This window comes from Aphelocoma coerulescens (genome assembly GCF_041296385.1).
Source record: "Aphelocoma coerulescens isolate FSJ_1873_10779 chromosome Z unlocalized genomic scaffold, UR_Acoe_1.0 ChrZ, whole genome shotgun sequence".
In the NCBI taxonomy this organism is placed as follows: domain Eukaryota; kingdom Metazoa; phylum Chordata; class Aves; order Passeriformes; family Corvidae; genus Aphelocoma; species Aphelocoma coerulescens.
Window position 1 is genome coordinate 12,477,396 of NW_027184085.1, and position 18,544 is coordinate 12,495,939.

At 36.7% G+C, this 18,544-nt stretch overlaps 1 protein-coding gene across 4 annotated transcripts in view; it reads left to right on the forward strand.

Annotated features, from left to right (window-relative positions):
- Positions 1-17,424: 17,424 nt before the first annotated feature.
- SLC1A3 (solute carrier family 1 member 3) overlaps positions 17,425-18,544 on the forward strand; it is a 59,473-nt gene continuing 58,353 nt past the window's right edge. For all 4 annotated transcript variants that reach the window (XM_069001226.1, XM_069001228.1, XM_069001229.1 and 1 more), the window contains exon 1: positions 17,425-17,605. In XM_069001226.1, the coding sequence (XP_068857327.1) occupies positions 17,425-17,605 (181 nt within the window). The remainder of the gene's footprint in view (positions 17,606-18,544) is intronic.

Consider the following 18,544-nt stretch of genomic DNA (forward strand, 5'->3'; position numbering starts at 1 on the left):
CCCATGTATCTGGCTGCCCTACAAAAGTTAAAGGCAAGAATAAATAAAATAAGGCCATACCCAGTGGCCAGAGAGAAGCAGCTGTTCTGCCAAGAGAAGAGCCAAGAAAAAACAACTCTGAGAAAAAGAGCTGTTGAGAAAATCAAAATGATCAAAGATGCACCGTCTAGAAAGGTCAGCAGAGTTTATTATTGAAGCTTTCACATGCCCAGTCTGCTTAATTGCCTTTTATAAGCATTTTACAGTCAGCCCTGGAGGCTAATGCAGGTGGAGATGGTGTGCAAACCTATCAATGGAACCAAAAAATGCTCAGCAGCTGTCCCAAAGTCACAGCAGTGTGAAAAAAAAAAAAGAATGAAGACAGTCAACTGTAACAGCTTAACAAAGATGAGAAGATGTTACATTTATTTGTTAGAGTCTCCATCATAAAGTTATGTAAAAGTTGTTGTGTTTGCATAGCAGAAATCAACAAAAAGGAAATTATCTTTATTACTAAAAATGAAATACAATATCATAAGTACTGAAGAAAAGTACTTTTTTCCATAGTGCAATGAAGAGATCAAAAATTCCAAAAACTGAAAAAAAAATTATTAGCACTTCATTTATCTCCAATCCTGAGTCTCTTATAGAGATATTAGCAAACTGCACTTGAAATTTGTCTCTCCACAAAACAGTAAGGGAATGTTCTCTGTTCTGTTTGTTAAACATAGCAGAATGCCGAAAACAGATAAATTTTGAACCCCAGCAGTACAGCCATATGATCTTAAATTTCTGCACAGTACAAATGCCAACCAGATCTGCCCAGCTTTTTACTCAGTGTGACTATATGAAGATGTTGAGCCCTGCCTGGAAGACATACAGACAGGATCAGTTTACATTTGAGCCAAACGATGTCATTTGTACGACTGGGCAGGCAAGGAGATTGTTCTGCTCTTTTGCTGTTGCTTTTTCCACATGTTCCCGGCTGAGCTGGCATGCTCCACTAGAGATACCTGCTTGTACTAGAATGTATTTTAGGGCACACATGGGCTGTGTGTCCTTTCTGCCTGCAGCTGTGCCAGCTCTCACTGCTACAGCTCCTATTCATCCTTGGCTACTCACTGGTGCACCCCTTGCAGTGTTTGCCATGCTTTCTCTCCTGCCAGCAGAGCTTTCCTGTAAGCACCTCCTAAAACATTTCAGGCAAATTGAGTCAAATTTACAGGATTCAGTGGGAAACTTACATGTATGTATAGTTTAAATAATAAGTTCTAACAATTCAAAGCATATGTCCAGGCTAATTTATAGTAATTGAAATTGATAAAGTAATGATGCCATAAGTAATACCTGTTGCTGTAAGAATCTTGTATCTCTTCTTATTTCCTTTTATCAACAAAATCCTAAACAATATTAAAACTTCCTCTATCATGATAATCGTGGTTTGAAAAGCCTGCATCTTATAATTGCAATAAATAACCAGACATATCTTTATCTTCCACCAAAACCCTCCATAAGGCCTCCCCCTCCTGGCAAATTTCCAGCTATAAAGATTTTGCGGCTGTTTTCAGTCCCTGTATTCCTTTTAAAGGTACTTCCTCCCCAGTCTCCAGACTCAGAAGAAAAGACAGAGAGTGCATTCCATACAAATGTTACAGCAGACCCAATTCCCCAACAAATTGATTTGTTTGGTACAACCTACATTATCCGATGTCTTCAGACAGAAAGCCCTTCAGGGCACAGTGTGTCTCTCTTCTGTGGTTAAAAGACACAAAAGGCCCAACCCGCCCGGGGAACCTGGGTGCTATCTGGATTCTAAGAGATGCTTTATCTCCCTTCATCGTCAGGCCATCCCAACAAGATATCATCAGGCTGATGATTGGTCTGCTGAGGCTCTTCAACAGTTGTCACCAGACATTAAATCCATATAAAAATGAAGGTACATTTCTTCTATTTCTTTTAAAAGAACACCTTGTCCTTAGTCTCCCAGTATGTCAGTCTCAGCACAATGAAGCTGTGGCCAAATCTGGGCACAGTTTACCCACACAGGACCCTGTAGTTGTTTGCAGTCCAGTATAATCTGGCCTGATAGTCAGAAACCAAACATCCCAATATACACAGTCAAATGTGGATTTTTGAACATGCAGAATTTGCAGATGCCATAGTCATGGCAGTAAGTACCTGGAACACAAACCTCTGTGAGCATTGTGACTCCGCTGCCCATATGGAGTTACAAAATCACCATGCAAATACAGAGTGTTTTCTAAACTGCTCATCACACTAGGACCAAACCAAACACCCACAGAGACTGAATTACCTGTTGTCCCTGAAGAAAATATTGCTTTTGATTGCAGGATTGAGGTTTTTGGCAGGGTACCAGGGAGCTCCCAGTGTGGCTGCCTGTATGACCCAGGAGTGTATATGGCTAGAGGGCAAACATAAGATTCCTGCTGAGCCAACATATCAACCTTTGTAAACACAAATATGGAATGAAAACCAAGAAGCAGCACAACCATATCATGCCATAGGTACATGCTGTATTTATTATTCTAGTGCAAATGCTCTGAATTAAAATATCTTTGTGGGGGTTCCACTGCCTTTTCCCTCTAAAATTATGCATTTCTAAACCCACAACATCTGATGGGAATATTTTTTCTCAACTTGTATAAAGATCCTACAAGGAGAAATCTAGTTTAAATTTCTTTTCTTGCTGCCTTTTCAGTTTTTATTTTCTCATTATGGTGTACCTGAAATCATTGATAGTTATTAAAATATATCTAAAGTGTACCCCTGTAATGCAGTGTTCCAGAAAAACAGCTCTCCCTGAACCCTCAGTCAGCAGCTCCCTGTACTGAGCAGGCTGCATTCTGTAGGAATAGAATTTCACATAAAACCTGTGTGGCAAAAGAAATTCTAATAATTTGAATTGTCAGTTTTCATTGTTATAATGTAATTTGAAACAGATCTGAGGAAAATAGATGTTTTTCTAAAGTTGTTTTTATTGTCCTGTTTTTAACCTTTGATAGAAGATATCATAATGATGAGAAATACTGGGATTGCTGTTTCAATCCAGTTTCACTCTTTCAGCTAACTTGCACCTAGGTTTTACATGAAATTTCTTCACAATACCCCTGGGAAGAAATTCATAGCTCTTACTGCAAGCTGTGTGATATATAATGTTTTTTTCTCTGATTTTGCTCAGAGGATACACATTTTTCTGGAAACAAACCAGCAAAATTTCTATACTTCATCTGAATCATAACTCTCACATTTTCATGTGTTTAGAAACTCAACATTTTACTCTTCATTCACAAAGAATCCACAGGCACCACCGGAATGAGAGCTGTGCCAGGGGTAAGGCAGCTTCAAGATCAAAGCGCAGATTTATCAAGAAAACAATGAAGAATAGGAAAACAAAACCACTTTAACTATGCAAAGTCATTGTACATTCATACCAAGAAGATTTCACTCATTACCACATTTGTGAACAAAAGGGAGAGGCAAGCATAAAAAGGAAAGGCAGAATGACAATAATGAGGTTGAAAAATGCAACTGAGAGATTTCTCCCTCAAGTTTCACATGTGTGAAATATAATCATTGATGGATTAACATGCTGGAAGTGAGAGGTTTGGAAGCTTTTCTGAACTCAGGAGAATGTCTAGTTTAAAAGTGGTGTGCTATTCTGAACAGTCTCTCCAAAAATGTTGTGAGAGTATCTATGGCAAAAGTATTGCAATATTAAACTTTTCTAATAACAATTTTGTTTCACTCTTATTAAAATTTACAGTGTCAAAATGCAGGAGTGCCTAGAGGGAGAAGTTAATGTTTTCCTGTCTGCAAGACTCTTGTTCAAATATTCTATAGAATGCTACATTGAGAGCCTCAAAATACTGTAAGAAACATTTTCCAAATGTCATGATCAAGTCAACTTAAGTGAGTAAACCACAGTGGCAGTAAAACCAGAGAAATAGTATATAAATGTGGTACTAGTGCATTTATTCTTTGATGATCCCTTTTAAGATTTTTCTGCTACAAATTCATCAGTCCAGAACTTTTTTCTTTGCGTAATCACTGACTGGTTTTGTGGTTTACACAGAGCTCCTGTGATTCAAAAATGAGTGCAAGACTGACTTTCACATGCTTGAGTATAGAAAAAAAAGTCAGGGAATGATCTTACATACATTGTTAGAAAAGGAGAAAGCAACGTTAGTAAGGGCAAGGCTCTTTTTTGATTGTTTGTTTTGGAACAAATTCAGGAATAGAAGGATATTATTAGTATTGCAATATTGGCAGTACATAACTTCCTCAGGTCTGGCTGCTCTCATTAATTCCAAGTAAAACTGCGTCTGCTTTCTCTGCCCTGTGGTAGAGCTAACATTCCTGTCCAGAGAGTGAGAGACTTCAAAGACCTTAGCATGAGAAGAATAGTTTTAAGGTTAACACATATAGGTTCTTCAAATATTGAAGTCAGGGTTTAGAATCACAACACTGCACTCACTCGCTCTATGTCAGTATCCAGATTTCACTGATGTTTCATTCAGGAATTTTTGATTTGTTGATAGTGGGAAGAAGGGGCAAGTAAACATGCAGAGCCATCCTTTGGTTCTCTGGAAATAATTTTATATCCTATGCCAGCTGAGTTGAAGTGCTGGTTGAGACTGGCAAAGACCACAGCTCTTCCAAAGAGTTGTCTTCTCTCAGCTCTGACCACATTTCTACCACCAGCTGAACTTTCCTCTCTTTTATTGTCACCTGTCTCTGATGCTTGCTGGATCCTTCTGTGATTTGGTCCAAGTTACAAAGCAATGAGAAGTTTTGAAATAGGAAAGTTCCTAAATGATTTGTAGATGACTTTGCAGCCCAGGTTTTATTCCAGTAATCTCACTGGTTGGTCAAGGATTCATTCAAAAGCCACATATAGGTCTTAAAACAAAACTAATTTTTGCAGGCTCATAAAAGGCAAATACAGATTTCAGGAAAGTTCTTTCTTCTGAGGACTTTTCCTGGCAAGTAATGTGATCAAATGACCACCTACAGAATATTGATGAGGGTAAAAGTAATTTTGAAAGATCTTTACTTAAGAAATGCCCAAAGAAATCAGTGGATACCTTAACATGTTTTCTCAGATTGAAGAATATCTTGTGAACAAGACTGAAATCACCTGCTTAGCAGAATTTTCACAGGATCCTCCACAGTGGAGGATCTTCTCAAAACATCTAGCTTTCAACACAGTCAAAGACGCTGATTTATACTAATGCCAAGTAAAATAAACTTTTATCTACAAGTGACCTTAACATTAGAGTGTAGAAATATGCTGATTATTCTCTACTAGAAGAATGGACAATTTCTGCTATTTTTTATGATGATTAGGAATTACCTCAGAACCTTCTGACTCAGAGTTAATTTGGCATCTGGTGGAATCCATATTAAAAACGTAAAAATAACGGAAAGGTTATATTTATTTTGAAAGAAAAGAAGGAAAGGAAAAGGAAAAGGAAAAGGAAAAGGAAAAGGAAAAGGAAAAGGAAAAAGGAAAAAGGAATAAGGAATAAGGAATAAGGAATAAGGAATAAGGAATAAGGGATAAGGAATAAGGAATAAGGAATAAGGAATAAGGAATAAGGAAAGAAAAGGAGGCTGAAATCATCTTGCTGCTTGAAGATTGAAGATTGCTATTTATTCTGGGTGCTAAGAACCTCATCTAGATGTGAAGTATGAGTATCCTATTATATTGTACTCTGTTGAAAGTACCAGAATGATAAAAATAGTTCTGAGGTGGTGAGACTGAGAGGGGATATTATCATGACCTGATGCCCTACTGCAGGAACTGAATACACTCCTCCTCCAAGGACCTTATGTGAAGCTCTCAGACAATGAATAGGACTGTAAATTTCTCTAACAGTGCTTAGGAAACCAGAGCTGAAAGCTGACTCTGAAAAGCAGTTTAACAGTAAATTTTTTTGAAAAATTAAAAATTCAAGAGGATGCTAAAAGATTTCTTGAGCTCCTTCTGAGACAACTTTTTTACAGTAATCTACATAATAGCAAAGGGGAATAAGAGCTTCAACACAGAGATGATTCATAAAAAGGGACATGATAGCTTCTTTTACACATACCACTGTGGCTTCAGAGGAAAAAGTTCAGAAAACAGTTTGACACAGTAGAAAAAAAAAATCTGAGTTTATTTTTACTTTTCAAACTTGTATGGAAATTTGCAAGTTTAGTTTTTTTTTACTTGAAGAAACTTGAGGAAAACAATATTTGGGATGGGAAGAAGGCCTGTGAGCATTAAACTGCATCAACTACAAGAGTCTAGTAGGAAAAGTTTACATCTGGGGTAAAAAAAGCACCTGAAAAAGCTGTTAAAATAAGTAAAAGCAATCCAGTGAAAAGAATCATTAGCAGAGAGTTTATGAAGCAGGATGAAGAGTGTTGAAATATTCTATATGAATACTATGTCTAAAATGTTCTCGTACAAAAATCCAAGTGAAAGCAAAACTATAGGTGGTGGAAATTGGGTACCTCGATGGCGTCCATCTTGGATTACTGGGCAAAATGGATTTCCAGGATTATCTAGATATTCCAATTTAATACATTCTCTATTAATACATTCATCTGAAACACAAACAGTGTGATTCATGACCTCTGCACTACACTGACTTTTTTGAGGCTTTGAGGGGCTTTTAATAAATATCTGCTAAGTATTTTTAATGTGAATGAGGAAAAGTTCTGTGATGGGCAGAGAGCTGTACTTTCTGGATCACTGGTCCACATTTTACAGAGCAGGGACTTGTCTGTGGAAGATGGGACTCACAGTGAGAGAGGGTTCCTGGGGTTTCTGATAATGAAAATGAAATACATTGAGGGTTATGCTACATATCTATTTAAAGCATAATTCTGTAGTATATTGTTGTACAATTCACAGCACTGAAATTAGGGGGAAGTGAAATTAGTAGCATTTTACACTTATTTTTTACATCAAGAAAGCCCTTAGGCATCAGGAAAGAAAGGGATGAAGCTCCTCACACATCTCTGATAATATAGAGGAAATAGAAAACCAAAAGTTTTAATCTGAGACAAAGAATATTTGATTTTCATGGTATTCACATAGGTCCATCAAAGTAAAATGTTATTCCTACAGTCAAACTTCAACTGTTTATGTTTTTTGTGCAAATAGGAGTTCTGAGTCTCATTTGTTACTGAACCACTGTAGGGTTTAATAGCTTGTGATTTTAAAAAGTTCTCATAACTTGTTTTAAACTGTTTTAATACAGCATGACAAAAGCAATTGAATGCGATCATCTCATTTCACTCATCTCTCATTTTATTCTCCTATTTTGTGCCATTGAATCACTGGAACTCGCTCTGTAATAATTTTTCAGGAACCTGAACAAAGACTGAAATGCTCTCATATTGCTGGTCCCGGAGGAAGTCAGGAATTACAAATAATTTATAAGAAGTATTCAGATCTCAGAAAAAATCCTGGTTTAGTGATACTTTTCCCAGAGTGCCCTCTTCTCATAGGTGATCTGTTTTTAACATTTAGCCTAAACCAAAATTACTGGGTAATTCTACAAAGAAATTTATAATGATTTTACAGAATTAATGAATCATCAGGAAAATAATATCAAAGCACAGCTGACTGGGCTCCTATTCAGCACTTCTGAATCACTGCTTATTGAGCAAAGCAGTCACTGGACAATGGGGGTTTTGCCTGAGCAAAATGTGAGTCAGGGGACCTGGACTCGCATTGTCTTCACTGGGAGTTTTGCCTGCATATGGAGTGAGCTGAGACTTCTGGTGAATGGGAGCCATTCACAGAGTGGCTGAGCAAAGCACCCAATACATCACCATTCTGAAGTTAACACTAGGTGGTAGACATAACTGGAAGAAACACAGACATTTTTGGAGCCATGTGAAAGACTTGTATAAAGCAGCATTTCAAACTCATTGTCTCTTATTTCCTCTTATTTTGGCCTAAATGTTTTTGTTTTGAAAGGTATCTGGCTGTTCATTCCGACATTCCCTTTGGTTTAACAAATTAATTAAAATAATTTCCTTTTCGCATGTAGTTTGTAGGCGGAAGAGACGTCCCTGTTTGGAAGGGAAGAATTGACACCCTTGCAGTTTAAAAAGGAAATCTGTTCCACTGTCCATAGGGTCTATCACTGTTTAGTCGGAGGAGGGAGAGGTTTCTCACTAGCCAGTTTTCAGCATGCAGCTGTGTGAGTGCATATCCACTGTCTGTAGAGACATCCCAGGCTACATGTTGATGATACAAACTCCTCCATGAATCCACGTCAGTATGAACAAGACCTTCAATCCTGCTTCCCAAACCACGGAGAGCTGGTATAAGAAGAACACAAGTGAAAACTAAAGGTGAAAAAGAAGATACAGTGAACTAAAGAAAAAGAACAAGATGGCAGGATAAAAAAATAACATGAGAGAACAGAAAGAAAAGGAGTATTACAGACTACAAAAAGCTCATAAAATAAGGAATGGAATAGGCGTCTGAGAATCAAGTAGGGCCAAGGTCTAACCTTCCCTCAAAACCTGGGTTCATTGATTCAAACAAAGACAAGACCTGTCCTGAGCCATTTTTCTCTAACTCAAAGGAAACTAGTGGTGGACTAAAGAGTAAAAGTAGAGATAGAGTTAATGGAAGTAAAGGGAAAAGAAGAGCAGTGAACCTGTGAAAGCATGGAGAGTAGTTGCTTTACCAAGGAAAAGAGGGCAAGGGGAGACAAGGACATTAAATTAATATGTATTGGCATACAAGTTCAGAAAGGAATAGTATGGGTGGAGTAAGTGACAGCATGAAAACAAATCTTATACATAATGTGTAGTGAATCTGTAAATGAGGGATAGGATGCCACATTATGGGAGAGATATTTGATTTACATCTTCCTTTTAACAATTTCTGGTTTGAATGAAAGGACTACTCTGTTGTTTTTCTATAGATACATTTACAATATATGTCAGAAAAGCTTTCATTGTATACCACACAAATCTAAATAAAAGCAATCTACAGTGTATCAATCCTTCATCTTGTTACAGAAAGACAGCATTAAAATGTGGACTCAGTGTATCTTTTTTCATTATTGTAATTAATTTTTGATTACAATGATCTGAATTTCTTTTGTACAACAATAATATCCATACCCTTTCAGAAGCTGAGTGAAGAAATGAGTGCTGACAGAACAAATTGAGGTAATATATCACACCAGTGATATGCCATCTTTCCTTTGAAACATACTTGTTCACAATCTTAATCTACTAAATTGTTCACAATCTAATTATCTAATCCTTAATTTTTCTATATATATGATGACAGGCATTTGATCACATTTCAAGAAGAACAATGAGTAATAAATATTAAAGGACAATTCTTGTTTTAAGCAAATTGCTGATTAGCAATGAGTTCTGTGAACTCTGGATCCCAACAGGGAATGGAATTTCAGAATGAAAAACACAGCAAGAAAATAAATGCTGACCACCACACAGCCTGACTGTCTGGATGCCAGGGATACTATGAAACAGATATTTTGAGATCTTCCATGGTGTATTAAACATAGATCCTCCAAAATAACCTATTTACTTTAAAACATCCTAGCCTATGTAAACTAAAGACATAGAAGCAAAATAGACTTTCTGCCACTCTGTTTTGCAAACCTGATGCTGCTTTTTCCTTTGCTGAAAATTTGCATGTTTTTCTCAGAGCCTGTTTCTTTCTCACAATAAACAATGCAAAACCCTCCTGCCAAAAAAATGTCCAAATGCTAAACAGTTGCTATTATAGTCATTATTATAGCAGCAACTTTGAGCTGTGTGCTTTTAAATTATAATTATTTTTACAAAAGATTTTTGTGAGTCTTGATTGCAGTAATTATGATCCATAGTAGTAAATGTCTATTTAAAAAGTCACGTTAGCTTACTGCTCCAGATAAATTAGTTTCCTTAAATGAACTTCATACAAATGAGTGGTTTTCTCTGTATTTATCTTACTTGCTATGCTAACAACAAACTAGGATGTATTAAACAGCTGATAAATCACTGTTTTGTTATAAAAATAGCTACAGACAAAGATGTCAAATGAAAAGCAGTATTTTATATGAAAAGTGCTTCATGCAGATAATACCATATTCTAATTCAGGAATGTCCATTCCTCTTTTGTGTTGTTTCTCACCTATCTGCCTTTTCTTTGTAAGGAAGTCATGTCAAGAAAAAACGAAAGCAGTGGAAAAGGAAAAAAATAATCGGAGACCAATCTGTTGTACAGGCTAGCACATGTGCAAGTGATAAGCCTGTACCTTGTTTAAAGAATATCCAACAACACAAGACCCAAGAAATGGATCTTCTTCAACAACAGGTCTGGGAATTAAGACAGAAAACCGTTCAGCCAGTGGGACACCCACAAATGGTGCTCTTATCCCAAATCAGGACCCATGTGGGATCATTGTTCTGTTGCTACCATGACAGACAGGGATTGGAGGTCATGATTTAAAGTACTCATGGCAGTGCGTGCTCTCTGCCAGAGCTTCCCCAGGGCACTCTCAGTAGCTCTGTCGATTCACAAGCTACCAAAGTTTAGCAGCTGATCAGAGAAAAGGTTTTTAAAAAAAAAAGAAATCGGGAAGAGGAAACTAAGAGGGACCTGAGTGACAGGGAGCAGCAAATTTCCGGCTCCAATGCTGTAACTAGCCACAATACTGTATTAACTTTTCAAATGACCCTGCCTCTCCCTCAACACCCTTTTAAGTGATTGCCACTGGCTGTGGGAAAGCCAGTGAAGCCTACTGTAGAGCCTTTTGCATCTGAAATGCTATTGGCTACCAACAAGATCCCATTAGATTTCTTACAATGACACAGTCCTATCCTATCCCCAATCCTTCCTAGACAACCTTGCCTATTCTTCAGTGAGAATTGCCCCACTGTACATACAGACATTCACATCCTCGATAAAACAGTTAGGGGAAAAGTTCACGAGCCACATCCTCTGCTGGTATAACTTCATTTCCCTTCCCCCTCCTCCCAAGAGTGAGTGCTGATCTGACTCCCTGTGTTGAAAGGAAACAAGGTTGTCTATTCAGCTGCAGTCAGACATACAGTGTGTGTTAAGGCCCAGACAGCCCATGATGCTGAGTAGAGATACTAAAGCTTCATGTTTCTCTGCTGGGAATTTTCACAGAGCAGAAAAGGAATGCCATCTTTTTGTTTGTAACTTCCGACTGACTACTGACAGAGCTCAAAAGCGTAAAATCACATTTATTCTCACGGCACAAGACCTTGAAATATACGAATAAAAATGACCAAGAGGATTTGTTGGCTGGCTTGAGTGAGCAGTGTTAAGACTGTAATGGGACACTAAATAGAAAGATAGAAAAAGATCCCTGAAAAATTAAAGCCCTGCTGGTTAGATTGGCCTGTACTACAAGTCATTCATCCTAATCTTACACAAAAAACTTTGCTTTTGAAATGTTCTTTTGATGGAATAGTAGCATTTTCTAAAATAATTTAATCCTTACCATCAACAGAACATCTTAATACGTTTTTTTTTTCTTTTATTTTTTTTGTGTAGATGATCTTGCCCAGTGGTTTGCAACATATGAAAGATAAACTGAAGTTCAGCATAACCAGTAGAGGAAGCTTCCTCTAAAAATGATCAAGACATGCTTGATGCATTTCCTGGAGTGGTCTTAGAAGGTGTGAACTGGATTCCCTTAGTAGAAACAAAACCAGATCATACAGTCTAAGCACTAAAAAGTGTTTGGGGCACAAAACAATGTTAGAAGCAATTCAGTGTAACACTCCTACTGTGCAGATTCTGCAAACGTCATGCTCAGAACCAGCTATGGATCTGCAGATCTTTTCCTGCAGCTCTTCATACTTGCTAACTGAACATAGCCTGTGTCTTTCGTGATGAATGCAGTGCACATGCAAGTATATAAATCACAGCACAATGTCTTCAATAAAGCCGTGTAATAGCTTTCTGTGCATCAAATCTTAATAGAATATACAGTACATTTTTCATGCTTGGCTGGCCAAAATCAAATTCCCCTCTGATATTTGAAAAGAAGAAAACTCTAAACCTCAATTTCTCCTACTCATCTTAGCATGCTCAAAAAAGCCAATCAAGTATCTCAGAAAGAAAACCATGCCATAGTCCTGTGGAAATATTCAGGAGCCTAAGGCTTAGTTCTGCCAAATATTTGCTAACTTGTATGGATTAAATTCAACCTCTTAGAGACTCAGCTTCTTCACTGATACAACAGTGTATAATCGTAATAAAGAGTTCTAAGATGGATTGGAGCTTGAAAGGGAGTCATATATTTTCTTATTTTGTTCAACTTACTTGAAGTCTGGGGACATACTGACAGGCCATTTACCATGAATAAACATATTCTTTCACAAGAATTTTACTCCAGTTTTACCATTGTGTTATCAACAGTATTTCTCTGAGCTTCCAACTAAAAGTCCAACACTTCAGATTTTAAGCCAATATTAATTTATAGTGCTGGCTTATTAATGTGAAACCTAAGTTACTTTGAATGGTAAAGTTTATTTCAGCTGGGATCCATGCAGTTGTATTCCACATTTATTGCTATCTGGGAAATTAAAGGATTTGTTGCTTCATTTCCACTTTTTGCATTTGCTACAACTGGCTTCCATGGGTTTTTGTTTGATAGCTCTTGTCAGCTGGAAATAACAATACTTTGTGTTGGAACAGCAGCTTCCACTCTAATACCTTTACTTATTTCACAAAGGCACTCAGATACTGTGCAAAGTACATCTACTGACTAACTTTGTCGGGCACAACCAAACGGGGCTTGGGTTTGCCACAACACATGATTTCAGCTGGCTGAATCCACACTGCTTGGGAGGATGAAGTTCAAGTCATAGCCAGTCCTTGCCCTATACTTGCACTTCGCTGCTTTGCAAGCCACCTCAGGCATTATCAAAGAAGGGCTGAAGCTGGAACCCAAAGCACACATTAGTGTGCTGAGCTAGTATGTCAACACAGACAGGCTCACCCAGGCCTTTGGACATTCCTTGTCAATTTTTATGGAAAAAAAATACCACCCTGAATCACGTAGAGATTATTTCATCTACGTAAAATTGGCGTTTGCACCTATGGCTGGTACGTCGTGTTAGTCTACGAAACTTAACAATGTTTTTGTATATTCTTTGCCTTGGCTAATCCAAACTAAAGTCTACAATGTGTCTAATTTCTAAATTGCTCTTCTTAGAAACTAACACTGCTGAAAATGCTACAGGTAGAAGAACATAGCCAATAACATTTAAAATTTGTCCTACTATTAAATACTGCATACTAAACCTGTTAAATCTATTGTACCTATTAAGGGAAATTCCAGTACATTTGAATTACGTGTCATGTCTTGCAGGGTGCCACCATGCTTTGAACTTATTTGACTCTTTATTATTGCTATCCAGGGGTATCTAAAATACATGAGGTTTTATAATATAAGGGATAATACTCTTGGAAGTTGAAATCAATAAAATAAATGAATATCAGAAAATGAAGGAGAGAGGAAAAAAGACAGAAAATTTTTAACATATTGCCATAAAAGCTCTTAATATTTTGTTTTTCTACGAGCTGTGTAGTAATATCTGTTGTTCTCTTAGAGATAATAAAAGTATCACTGCTGAAGTTAAACTGAGGTGTCCGACGGATTATTGTTTATTTTCATTTTGTCTCACTGAATAGCTAATTCTCTCAGGATTATCCTCATTTCCCATTGACTCCAGTATTAATGAAAGAATTAAATGATGACATACTTTTGGATCACCTCACTTGGGGCCTGACCCTGTCCCATTAAGTCAAGTGGTTCATTACTATTCATATGAGAAGAGGGCAGAACTATCTGGGAGGTTTTGCAGAAGGCAAGACATACTCCAAAAAGAAAGATCAAACGAGCAGATTGCTAGAGGCCAAAGGTTAGTTAAAAGGTCAGTCCCCATCTACAGAAAAAACGGTGAAAGTATTTAAAAACTGCACCACAAAAAATAAAAATGAGATAGACATTTAAGATGCCAGGTGCAAGAAAATACAGCACGTGTTTCTGTCTTTGCAACACACGCTGTCAACATTTTTTCTTCATTTTTAAAGTCAATTAATAAGTTAATTTAGATGTTTCTTTTCTTAAGTTAGATACCAAAGATCAAGATTCCGTGGTACACAGATCAATCTCAAACCTGCATTAATCATAAGGAAATTTGAAATGACTGTTAGATTATTTTTCTCTACATTATACATCATTATTTGACTCACATTCAAATTGGAAAACACTTTAGCAAAACCATTTACACTGACTGTGTGGAAGCAAATCTGCTGTTAATTTTCTTTGTACCTAACTATTCTTTGTATGTCTAGTACGTAACTCTTTTCCCTGTATACCTAAAATGACTTCTCTGGAAAGAATTTAAACATAATCTATAAACAAATCTTTACAGATTAATATATATAGATGAATTATATATTTAGGATAAGCTTATATACATTTCAATTTACAATATTTGTCTTATAAGAAAATACTTTAAATCCCATGGAAGATGCACTGAAATACAATTATGGAATATTTTAAGCTGACTTTACCAATGTTTAAAATGAAAGTGCTCTTCCTAAAAGGAAAGTTCTTTGGGAATTCCCCTGACTCCCATCAGCAAATACCTTTTCAATAATGCATACTTTGAAATGCTAGAAAAACTGAAAGTCACTTATTTCTCAAAAGTGGATATTTTACACTATTCATTCATTCATTCATTCATTCATTCATTCATTCGTTCATTCATTCTCTGCTATTGAAACAGGTGGAATGGGACTTGCTATCAGTGCGTTTAAATTGCCAAACAAGAGGCAAGTTTTACTATGTATTTTCAATATCTACGAGAAACATACAAAGAATTGTAACTGATCATGTTAGAGAGAAAACTCTTTCCTTGATAATGCTCCAGTTGCTTCTGGAAGATAGGTCTGGTTCCCCACCCTGGGAAGAGTAGATCTTGAATAGCTGTCTTTAAGAATTAGAAAATACGTGATAGCTTCACACCGTGCCTGTTTTCAGAGCAAAGCAGCATGCTCAGATATTTTATCGCTTATTTATAAAAGCACAGGGATAGCGTTATATAATTATGTTTAGGCTTTTCAGATGTCCAGTCTGGAATGCCTAATAAAGAAGCGCTCCAGCCTCCCCTGCTCTGTGTGTGCGCGATCCTTCAATTCTTCCCGGATCCCGATTTTGCATTTCTAACGAAGCTGAACTGACAAAGCGTGAAAGTGGTCTAAAGGGAAAAACAAAGAAAGTGACCCTGCTTTCACTGTGCCAAGACTAATCAATATTCCAGAAGCCCCGCTCTCTCCTCTCTGCCGATGTGTGGTTTGGGGTGGGTTGGTTTTGTCTTTTTTTTTTTTTTTTTTTTTTTTTCCCAGCGCCGGGCTCGCAGTCTCCTCCCCTTTCCTTAAGTTACAGTGATAGTAAGTTGCCGTATTCCAGAGCACATGCAGATGTCAGTTTTCTCCCTGGCGCTCGCTCCGCTCCGCAGCTCCGTGGTCTCCGCCGGGAAGCCCCCGCTTTATCCACCGGGCTCTTAAAAGTACGGAAGGTCCGAAAAGGTGAGTCCATCCTGTCCTTCCCGTGCGGGTTTAAGCGCGAAGTGTTGCATTTTTCACTCTGCCTTTGTGTCTTAATTAATGTAATGATCCTTTTGGCTGCACCCATATTCTTTCTTGATCTTGATGTAAATTGTACAGGACAGATTAGCTGCATTAAACATCCTGGAAAGAAAGGCACTGTGAACGATCTTTTTTTTTTTTTTTTTTTTTTTTTACAAAATGCTTACATTAATCGGTCAGGAAAAAAAAAAAAAAAAAAAAAGAAAAAAAAATCCTGCTTCCACACAGCAGTCTTGTCCACGGTAGACCACCTAGTAATTTAAATATTTAGCTCGGTCTCAGAATGTTTCCACTCCCTAATGCAGCAAAGTTTATAGTGTTCTGTTGAAATTCAGGGAGGATATTGCGCTAAAGTGCCAGTCTTGAAACATATGGTAAAAGCAGTGATCAAAATCTACCAAAATAAACTTGTTACAGCATGTGATTTTTTTTAAAACATGCTGGCTGAAACCCCTGCGTATTTATATTTTAGGTGCGTCCTAAAAAAAAAAAAAAGTTGTTTTCACACTAAATTTGTTGAAAATTAGATGTTAGAGTTGAACTGCCTATAAACAGAGACAAATTTCAGCAGAAGCACCTAACTTCATCCATTTATTCATTTCTAATTTCTTTAATAAACCATGCCAGTGTATATTAACTAAGACTTCAGAAAATGGGATTCTCAGTCTGGAAAATACCTTTGAGGAGGCTCTCACACCCAGCAGTCATCAAAACAAACAAAAAAAAAACACCCCAAACTACCAACTAAAGTAAAAGGTAATATCTTAATGAAAAACATTTAATATTAGAACAGTTTAAGGTTGATTCAGTGTGTAATTTCTTAAAATCAGATATGGTGTGATTCTTGGGTTGTCCTGCACAGGGCCAGGATTTGGACTCAATGATCCTGATGTGTCCCTTCCAATTTAGTATGTTCTGTGATTTTATGATATATGCTTATAATTGCTGTCAGGACAAGCTAAACATTACTCTCCAATGTGAGTTGGTATTACAGTCTGAAGAAACAAGTTAAGTGGGATATTACTTCTAATGTTTTACAGATGTGCTTGGAGTAGTTTATACAGCTAAAAGATTAATGTTATCAACATAAAATTGTCAAAGGCATATCTTCTAAAAAGTGGTTGAGGGATAAATAAACTATTGCTGCTGCCTTTTTCCACATGCAAAGAAGGATTTGAGCCAATGCATTCAATCATTTTTAAAAATCTGAAATGTAGAACAAGTTAAATGTTCCAGTTTGAGCAAACTATTTCTCTTCAATGGTTAATGTGAAGGTGAGCTAGATATTTTTTTTCAAATAACAATGGCCTGATAAAAAGAACAAAAGCAAGCCTGACAGTTTTAAATATTATAATGCCTTAAGTTGCTATGATTTGTACTGATTTTACATTTGTATATCAATAGCAAATATTTTAAAAAGTTACTCCTGGGTTTTACAGCATGACAACAGTACAGGTTAATCTCTGAAGGCAGAGGACATTTATCTGATCAGTCCATATAATCCTTCTTTCAAAGACACAGATGCTTTGCATCAAAAACTGCTTAAATATTATGAACAATACAAGTTTTACTCAAACACGAAGAGTATTTTCTTCTATGTAAATATATAGCTAATCATTCCTCTAAAATCTTACTGCAATGTTTGATACTTTTTGTCTTGCAGGTTTCTCCAGTGCCTCCCACTGAAAAGAGTCCTCCACTTTTCTGAAGGGATACTGACAGAAGTTAATTATAAAAGAAAGCTTTCAGCAAGATAAATGACTAAAGGTAACGGAGAAGATCCAAAACCTGGAAGTAGAATGGAACGAATTCAACAAGGAGTCCGGAAACGTACACTTTTGGCAAAAAAAAAAGTGCAGAGCATAACAAAGGACGATGTTAAAAGTTATTTAATGAGGAATGCCTTTGTGCTCTTCACTGTCGTTGCTGTGATTCTTGGTGAGTAATTTGTTCAATAGGAATATTCTGTTCTCAAGTGCATTTGACAATGACGATGTGACTGGGTGATTTGCATTACAAATGAGTTCCCAAATTCTTCTGCACTGATAAGAATGTTCTGGCTTGGAGAGTTTTGGCTTTGACAGCTGCATGAAGTTTAAGGAAGACCCATTAAATTATTCTAGTTATTCATAAGAAAAATTTTGCTGAAAAAAACCAACCAGAACAGCTGTTTTATGAATTCTTCTCTTAAAGATTCAGAAAAAATAACTGAATTGAGTGTTTTCAATTGTACCTTTTCCAACCAAAGCCAGGTGCAGCAAAATGCTCAGGAAGTAACAGTTATTTACCTAAAGAATCAAAAAATGAACACCTTGCAATGATGAATAGAAATTCTCAATGAATGAAATGAAGAGAGATTTCTAAGCAAAGGCATATAATAAATAGAGCTTAAATCTTTCCAGTTTTCCCTTGATAAATGCAAATCTAAGTTTATTCTCTCTCAGTCACTCACAATCTTACACATGCATCTTTCAGATGCAATTTGGGCAACAATGGCAATGTTACTTATTCAAAGGACTGAAAGATAGCACCTGATTAAATGCCTTTTAAGAGTATATGGGGAGGAATCCAGTACAGCAAACAGCCTTTAAATTTGGAATGCACCAAAATGTAAATTCAAAATATTGCTACATACTTTGAATTAGCATTGGAAAGAGAACTTGATGAGAAAAACATGCAATTTTTTAAAACTAGTTTTACTTTAAGTGATTACATGATCACTTATGATAATTTTTCTTTAACTAGAGATTTTCAAAGTGGCTCCATGTTTCATGAAGTAACCACTCTTTACAGGGTGAGCAAGAACTTTACGGCTTTACTGTATGGCTTTCACTTTTCTCATTAGTTTAAAATATAAAATTGTGAATCTGCTCATGA